Source organism: Dendrobium catenatum, unplaced genomic scaffold (genome assembly GCF_001605985.2).
Source record: "Dendrobium catenatum unplaced genomic scaffold, ASM160598v2 fragScaff_scaffold_1132, whole genome shotgun sequence".
Classification (NCBI taxonomy): domain Eukaryota; kingdom Viridiplantae; phylum Streptophyta; class Magnoliopsida; order Asparagales; family Orchidaceae; genus Dendrobium; species Dendrobium catenatum.
Window position 1 is genome coordinate 1,154,915 of NW_021319594.1, and position 9,340 is coordinate 1,164,254.

The 9,340-nt window shown below is 33.4% G+C and overlaps 1 protein-coding gene across 1 annotated transcript in view; it reads left to right on the forward strand.

Moving 5' to 3' along the window:
- The first annotated feature begins 1,006 nt into the window (after nt 1–1,006).
- The window catches only part of LOC110111044 (RING-H2 finger protein ATL72-like), a 17,147-nt gene continuing 8,813 nt past the window's right edge, over nt 1,007–9,340 (forward strand). The window contains exons 1-3 of the mRNA XM_028698797.1: nt 1,007–1,156; nt 1,520–1,597; nt 6,972–7,505. Of these exons, the coding sequence (XP_028554630.1) occupies nt 1,007–1,156; nt 1,520–1,597; nt 6,972–7,505 (762 nt within the window). The remainder of the gene's footprint in view (nt 1,157–1,519; nt 1,598–6,971; nt 7,506–9,340) is intronic.

Genomic DNA, 9,340 nt, shown 5'->3' on the forward strand with positions numbered 1-9,340 from the left:
GAGGGCAATGACACAATGTAATTGTTGAGACATCATTCTCTAATTAGTTCTGTAAGTGTCATGAACTGTAATTCTTTGGAGCCCTAACTTAACAGATGCTAGCTAGCTTCTTATAGAGGATTTTGATGATCAGGAACTCGCGATGTCTAGGGCTTTCTTCTCCATTTCGTCTGTGCTCTGGCATTTCTTCGATTTGGTAAATTTCTTCCTTCTCATTTAAATTCAGCGGGATTTTCTTTCGATCTTCTTCCTTCAGCCGATTTTTTGATTTTGATGGCTGTGAATTGTTTGAGTGACCCTAGATTTTTGGATGGTAACCAAATTGTGATCATTTAGAGTTGTTTTGTCATAGACTTCAGCTGCTCCGGAGTTTCCTCCGCTTAAAATTTCTCATTATGGTTTACTAACTTTGTTGATCTTGAATGAATAAATTGTTACTCTTGCAGCACCTTTTGAATTTGCTCTAGTTCGAAAATTTTTGAGGTGTTATCCTCCTTTCGATACAATTCACAATTTTTTTTAAAACCTAAAACTCTTTGGTGATTTCTCTGTCACATTGCTTAATCAGAAAAATGTGTTGATTAAGTTAGGGAAGGACTTAGTCTACTACAGGGTGTTTTCACACCACTCATACTTTGTCAACAATTGCTTTATGAAGCTTTTTAAGTGGACTCCCCATTTTGATGTCAACGTGGAATCCCCTATAATTCCAATATGGAATTCTTTTCCCAATCTTTGTCCTCACATGTTCTCCCCTTGCATTCTACAAGGGTTGGGGTCTATATTTGGCCGTCCCTTAAGATTCGATAATACTATCATTAATGGTGCAAGGCATTCGGTTGCTCGTATTCTATTCGAGTTAGATGTTACTAAACATTATCCTAATCAAGTTTGCCTGGGTTTTTAAGAACTTCCCTATAATTGTTTTCACTGTAAAGCTTTGGTTCACTCAAAAGTTGAATGCCCGATTTTGCATCCTTTGGTTGGTGTCCTTCCTATTAATACAATGAATGTGGGGGCTATAGCTGAAATTTCTTTGCTACCTATTGATGGTCTCAGTGATCATCATGTTAATGTTTTTGATGTGGTAGTGCCTCAAGATTTGAATTGTGTTATTCTAGATAATGTTGGTGACGGTTCACCTTTGGTTCATGATGTGAGACGGCGGGGTATCGACTAGTACCGAGTGGTACTGAGCAATGGTACTGAGAGTATTGCTTATTGAGAGGTACCGAGCGGTGATGATCATAGTTATTTAGTATAGCTTATTGAGAGGTATCGACTAGTACCAAGCAATACCAAGCATTGGTACTGAGAGTTCATTGGTATCAAAAATGAATATCATTAAGGATGTAATTATGTTCAGTATCGAGATACACCAATCATAGTTATTCAGATGTAAGAAATCTAATTAAGAAATAATGAATACCATTAAGGATATAATCCCAACCATCATTCCTTATGCTCTAATGAGTGCATTAGGATTGTACTCGCTTATTCGATGTGCTCTACGGTGCAGTCAGCGACTCCCGTTCGAGATTACAGAGTCAACAACAACACAGCTAGTGATGACGGGATTGAAAAACTGCAACCCAAGGTGAATCCCAGTGCACTATATAAGATCTAGCTCAAATATATCGACAATTGAATGCCCAATTTGTCTAGTTGAGTTCATCCAAGGAGAGAATGTCTTGGCACTACCGAGCTGCAATCACATATTCTTTGTTCGATGCATAGACATATGGCTTTCCCAGCAGTCATCATGCCCAGCCTGCCGCCATTCACTCCTCGATAGATCTGTAGCCACTATTTGCATTGATGTTGGGGAACTATCGCAAGAGATGGACGACAACCTTTTTAATAGTTTCTTTTAAAAATAGAAATGACATTATTTAATGGATTCAAAAATAAAAAAAGAGTTTAAAAAAATCTAAATTCCTAGATATTTTTCCCAACCTTTTATGAATAAAGAAGGATTAATTTTATTTTTGGGGTGCAGATTTCTCTTAAAGAAAATTCTTTATAATTAATTACATCTAAGAGAGATGCTTGCATGAAAATAAATCACAAATTTTAAGAAAAATTATATTTTTATAGTCAAATATGACACTTAGAATAGCATATTATGTTGAAAAGATTGAAATAATATTTTATAATGAATTAAAAAATTTACATACATTTTTAGATATTTTTCCCTACCTCACATCACTACAGAAAACCATTCTTTTTTATGATTTTTTTAATGGAAATAAAATAGCCCGAAACCCCAAACCATTTTCTTCCTCATTATTTTTTTCTGATTTCTTTGATTGCTACCTTGACCCCGTAAAAAAAAAAAAAAAAAAAAAATCGAAAACAAATTTTCTTTGATTGCTACCTTGACCCCCTAAAAAAAAAAAAATCGAAATCAACTGAGTCAAACATTTCATTCATTTGCTGGCAATTAGTTTTCTTAGTGCATTCTAAAGTACCTTTTTAGTTAAAAAAATATTAGAAGCATTGAAAAAACAATGGACAAAAACTATTTCAAACAAAGTCTAATTCACATGAGGTAAATATTTAAGCCAAATTTGATGATAAATAACATTAAACAACTTAAATATAAATATCTAGGTAAATTTTTAATTACTATGATCAAATAAAATTTTATTTATAATTGTGTTTGGCTTGAATACAAACTACTTTTCCTTAGGGGTGTCAATATTTGACTCGACCTGAAAATTTTGGATTCGGTCAGCTTGAAAACCTGAAATCAACTCGATTGATTGACCCGAGTTATGCTCACCCCACACTTGCGGCCTTGCGTTTGCACATGTTCCCACTCTTGCTCCTGCACTTGCACTCGCACTTGCATGGCCGCACCTGCGCTCACCTGTTTATGAACCTCGCCCCCTAGCTGTCGCGCTCTCGCCTCCTGCCCTCGTGATTCATGGCATCTGCGCTTACCCGCTCACACCTTATGGCCTCATGATTAGTGGGTGGTCAACCTGGGTTACCCGGGTTGAGTTTGGGTTTATGTATATGACCAATTTTGCAATTTGGGTCTGGTTCGAGTTAGCAGAATTTGATCTGGATCAATTTCGGGTTTGACTTGAACCTAACTTGAATACACATTTTGACACCCTTACATTTGCTTTCCGAAATAATGGTTGGGTTTTCATTTTTTAAATGAAGCATTTACTTAAATTTGCTCATAATGTTGGTCAGGTTCGACAGGGACCATATGCTAAAAAATCTTGGGTAGCCTGCAAGATGGCCTGGTTATTTGTCAGATTCCTTGTGGGCCCTACAGTAAACCAATATTATCACCATCTGATGTAATCCTTACGGTCCTTATCTCACATGTCACCTCCCACTTCTTCTTTATTTATATGTTGCCCTTTCTCTTTAGGAAAATTTAAACCCCTTATAAAAAAGAAAAGAAAAGAAAAGAGTATATATAAAACAATTTTTATCGGCAATGTACAGTCAGGAGTATTCGCGGCGGTAGAGAAATATTATATTTAACGTCTTAGCATTGTACGAACAACCCGAACCCGACCCGCTTCAGGTTCGGATCAACCCAACACGACCCGAATGACTCGTTTCCAACAAAAAAATGGCTAATTTTAGGGTCAAAAACAGGTCAATCTCCTCTTTTTGACCCTAACCCGAAATTTTCGGGTCGGGTTCGGGTCGGGTTTTCGGGTCGTGTCAAATATTGACACCCCTACTTAAACATATCAACTTTATAGAAATCTATCAATATTTTCCAAATTAATAGAGAATATTTAGATCTATTCACAATTATGTTCCAATAAGTATTGGAATTTTGATTGCTATTCGTAGTATTATCAGTATTTGAAAGTGATTTTAATTTTTTTATAGTCAAAAGAAAATTCATTGTATTTTGATTTGTTTCATCAATTCATTCTTGTTCTTGATTTATTTCATTGTTGTAAATGGATTTAGTAAAGATCTTTTTTGTTGATTCAAAGAAAAGTTGTGCATTTATCTTTCCTTCCTAAAATATCACAATTTCATAGAAATCCTTCGATTTTCTAAATTAATAGAAAATATTTAGCAATAATGTCTTTCTATTTTAACAAATTACACATACATTTGTGCTAAATTTATATATTTGTGTGCTAAATTAATGTTTTAAATTTTAATTTTTTTTTTGAATATTTACATACATACCACCTAATTCTTTTCTATTTACATATTTAACACCTACAACTTTAATATTACAAATATACCACCCATAGTTCATTTTCATATCAAATATGAGTGGTAGAACAGTAGAAATGAAATATATGAGTGGTAGGAAAGAAATATAAGTGATATATTTGATATTAAAATAATATAGGGTGACATGCATGTAATATTAAAATTTTAGGTGTTAGATATGTAAATAGGATGTTATAAAGTGGTATGTATGTAAATTTCCATTTTTTGTTCATAATTAACCCTATCAAATTTTATTGTGAATAAATAATTCATATACATACTCAGCCATTCTCAAATCACCATATCTTATATCTTTTAATGACATGCATATAATTAAGAAAAATAATAGGTAAAATTGACTATGCTTTTTTCTATGAAAGCTGCAATACAATAGCAACAATATATAGCAACTAATGGTAGAGCCATTATGTTAAAATAATTACGCAACTCAGTAGCAATTGATATATAAAATAAAATATTTATAGAGAAGCAAATGTATAAATTTAGGCTTCGTTTGGGACGGCTTTCATGCTACTTCTTAAAACAGCTTTCTAGTACATAAATTTTAATTTTTGTATTAAAAAACTGCTTCAAGAAGCACTTCGAAAGCCGTCCCAAACGAAGCCTTAATAATAAGTCTTGAAATATGTTGTAAAGCATGGGTTCATAAATAGCAATAAGTCCATAAATAAGTTATAAATTGGTCATACATGGTTAGAAGAAACCTCTATCAAGGTTCGATCAAGTTTCGAAAATGCTTCAAGCATTGTTTGAACAAAGTTTAAATAATGTTCGAACAATATTTAAAGAACGTGCAAATATGATTCAAATTAGATGATTTGAATATGGTTCATTCTAAGTTCAATCAAGGTTCGAGCATGATTTGACTTGAATAAAACATGGCTTGAAAAAAGATCAAACATAATTTTATTGAACTCGATCATTATTCTATTTTATCAATGATTGAAAATGGAAAAGCTATTTGAGGTCAATGACTCATTGTAATTGTTGAAACAACTCTCTCCAATTAGTTTTTTGTGTCATGAACAGTAATTATTTGGAGCAATAATTCATCAAATGTTAGCATATTATTAAAAATGTTGATTATGATGAAAAAATTTCCGTCCGAAATTAGCCGCTGGTTGTCGTTTCCTACGCGGTTTTTATCAGAGGTAAAATATCTGCCAGAAAGCCGCCGTAAATTTGCCAATTTCTGCCAGAAAAATCCGTCGGTAATACTCCATTAATTTATAAAAATTTGATAGATTTCTATAAAATTGAGATGTGCAAGGAAGGATGTAACTGTGGTTTAAATGTGTTGCTTGATTGAAAGAGGCATAATTCTCTACTTATATTGCTTTGTAGATTAGCAATGAAATTAAAGAACAAAGAAAATCTTTCCTCATTATCACCTTTGAATTTGCCCTTTTGATCGATGACATACAAGTGATGCTTTAGCTTTTAAGAGAATCCCCTCAATCTCGAATGACTAAGATGACTAAGATTTTTTTGGAACAACTTTTTTGAGATAATTAAATAATCAACAAATATAGAGTCTTAAAATATATCATTCAAAAAATTTATGAAGTAATTGAAATTTATTCTAACTTTAAATCACTTCATTAAAATTTTAGAAATTAATTCTATCATCTAAATTTTCTATGTTTCTTACTATGGGAATTATTTCAAAGCTATCCAAAGATTTATTGATCAAATATAATTGCATTAGATAAACAATTTTTATCGGCAATGTACAATGTCAATCTTGATTATACAACCTATTATAATTATTTATAGACAAAATAGGCTATATCATAGGCAACACAAACTAAAGAAACCTAAAAAAAGTACAAAGAAAGAACTAAAAATTTGAACCAATATCTAACAATCTCCCCCTTGGTCCGGATTTTACAAAACATTTGATTCAATCCAACCATCTCCCAAGTCTGCTGCTACTAGGGGTGTCAAAACTGGGTTACGGGTCGAGTTCGGGTCGAACCTGACTTGGCCCTCATCTAAATGAGTCAACTCAAACCCAATCAGTTTAGAGAAACGGATCACTATTTAGGACCCAAACCCGACCCAAGCCGGGTTTGGGTCAACCCGGATTGACATGCCGACCCGTTTGCACAGATAAACCAAGTTACAGGAAACCAACCCATTTACACAAGCAGCAATGGAATTTTTTGACATAAAATTTGTCAATGATAGATTTACCCATAGATTTTCCTTAGGTTATGGATGGAATTTTTTGTCAGCAATAGCCATTTATCTTGCAGTAGTTGGAAATGCCATATAAGTAATAGTGGGTAATATGTCTAGTCAGTTTTCTCTTAAAACCCTAAACACCAAACCAAAAAGATGAGAGCATGAACTATGACATGATGTGGCATTCCTAAGCCGTATGCACACATTAATTTGTCATCATCATAGGAAGGGAAGAAGCTGAATTTATTTGTAGGTACAAATTTTGATTCAGCTTTATAAAGCAATTTCATCTTACCAAAAAAAAAAAGAAATTTTATCACATCAATTTCTCATCAACTTTTTGAAAAACAAAGTCTATATATAATGCTACAGGCTCCAAGTAATGCTTCTAACTAGATACTGCCGACTCTCCCAGGTACTCTACAATAATTCTTCACCCTCTTTCTTTCTTCTTGGATTTTTTTTTCTTCTGTTTGTTAGTTTTCTCACAGTCCCTTCTTAAAAAGTTTCCATCACTGTTGAATATTGCATTTCATCTGCGCTTGCTTTGGAAGATGGTGCCTGTCTCGGCTCCACATCCATCTAATCGGAGCATCCCCATCGGTGTCAGTGGCAATACAGACTGGAACTTTGATAAGAACATAGTAATAATCCCAGCCATCCTTCTTTACGCCCTATTGTGCGCATTAGGATTGTACTCGCTTATTCCATGCGCTCTACGGTGGAGTCAACGGCTCCCGTTCGAGACTACAGAGGCAACAACAATGCAGCTAGCAATGACAGGATTGAAGAAGAGTAACCTAAGGCGGATCCCAGTGGCAACCTATAGATCCAACACAAATATATTGACAACTGAATGTCAGATCTGCCTAGTTGACTTCATCGAAGGAGAGAAGGTTCGGGTATTGCCGAGCTGCAACCATATATTCCATGTTCGATGCATCGACATATGGCTTTCCTCGCATTCATCCTGCTTGACCTGCCGCCATTCACTCCTCGATAGATCTGTAGCCTCTGTTTGCATTGATGTTAGGGAACTACCGCAGGAGATGGACGGCAACCCACCAATTATAAAGGAGTATGATGAGGTAAGCTGACGATTTATATTTGATCATCTAGGACACAATCCGTCTAACATCAAGAGAGGTGATATGATTGCTTGTTAAAAAACCCATGCTATGTGGAGGGTTTAAAAGAGGTGTTGTATAATATTAAGGGGGAGATTGTTAGATATTGGTCCAGATTTTTAACTTAGGGTTTGTATTTTTTTATAGGTTTCTTTAGTTTGTGTTGCCTATGATATAGCCTATTTTGTCTATAAATAATTATAATAGTTTGTAATAGATGCATGCCAAATTAATAGAATTATATTCACTTTTCTTACCTCTATCTCTCCCTCTTTTCAAGGAACTTTTATTTGGTCCGGTGCAAGGACCTAGAGGAAGGTTCGGTTTTGCCTAAAAAAGTGCAAATACCGAGTTTTTTGAAAAAATACTCGGTATTTGCACTTTTTGACCTATTTTTGTCTAAAACCGAACCTTCCTCTACATCCAGTGAAAGGACCTAATAATTGCTCCTTTTCAAGAAGCTCAAGAAGAGCTTCTCTTCTTCCATCAAGATCCTAAAAATATTAATCTCAAAGAATATCTAATAATTTTCAAATTTATCCCGATATAATTGGTACTAGAACATCTTGATAATTTTTTTTTCATTTTTAATCTACTTTGAATGACACTCAATAGGACCCAACATTCTTTTAATCATTTTAATTACATTTAAATATACTTAGAAGTTATTAGATAGTAAATATATAAGTGCTTGAAAAACACCACTCAAAAAAAAAAAAAAAAAAAACTTTTAAAGCCAAATAAATAGTATTCTACATTTCTATTAAAACGGTCAGGATGGCCGAGTGGTCTAAGGTGTCAGACTCAAGTTCTAGAAAAATTATCTTGTGTTGAGTCCAAATCATAATGAAAATACACCACGTTCGATACCGAGTTTATACCGAACAATACTCGATACTCAGATACCGCTTGTAACTTGAAAGTAAAACAGACGGTTCTCCATCTAATATCCTCACAGAATAATCTCTCCAAATTCTAGCCCTCGTGGGAAGAGGAAGGCGTGGGTTTAAATCCCACTTCTCCTAATTTTTATGATCTTTTAAATTGGCTGTTAGCGTCTTTTCAAACTTTTGACTTTTAGGTTACACACAAAGCATAATTTGTTGGATGGTATTTTTTTTTTAAGATTTCCTTCACCTACCAAACTATATTAAAACAGAAATTGTTTGAAATACCTATTTATTATTATTGTTTTTTTGCATAGTTTTCTTTTTTAAATTAAAGTTATTGAAAGTTTCCAAAGTAATTGACTCAATAAAACATCAAATAAAAATTTGAATGAAAATTTGAATACAATTGATATATTATTTTGAATTTATGTTGGATGAAATTTTTTATCAACAATGTACAATGACAATCCTAATTTGAAGCAAGACGATGAAGCTATTTTCATATAATCAAGATTGCCATTGTACATTGCCGATTAAAATTTATCTAATGCAATTATATTTGGTCAATAAATCTTTGGGTAGCTCAAAAAGTTGTTCCAAACAAAATCTTAGTCATTCGAAATTGAGGGGATTATCTTAAAAGCTAAAGCATCACATGAATGTGTCATGAGTCCAAGAAATCATAATCAGGTCTCATCGATCAAAAGGGCGAATGCAAAGGCAATGATGAGAAAAGATTTTCATTGTTCTTTAATTTCATTTCTAATCTACAAAGCAATATATGTAGAGAATTATGCCTCTTTCAATCAAGCAACACATTTAAATCATAGTTACATCCTTCCTTACATATCTCAATTTTATAGAAATCTATCAAAATTTTATAAATTAATGGAGAATATTTTGATC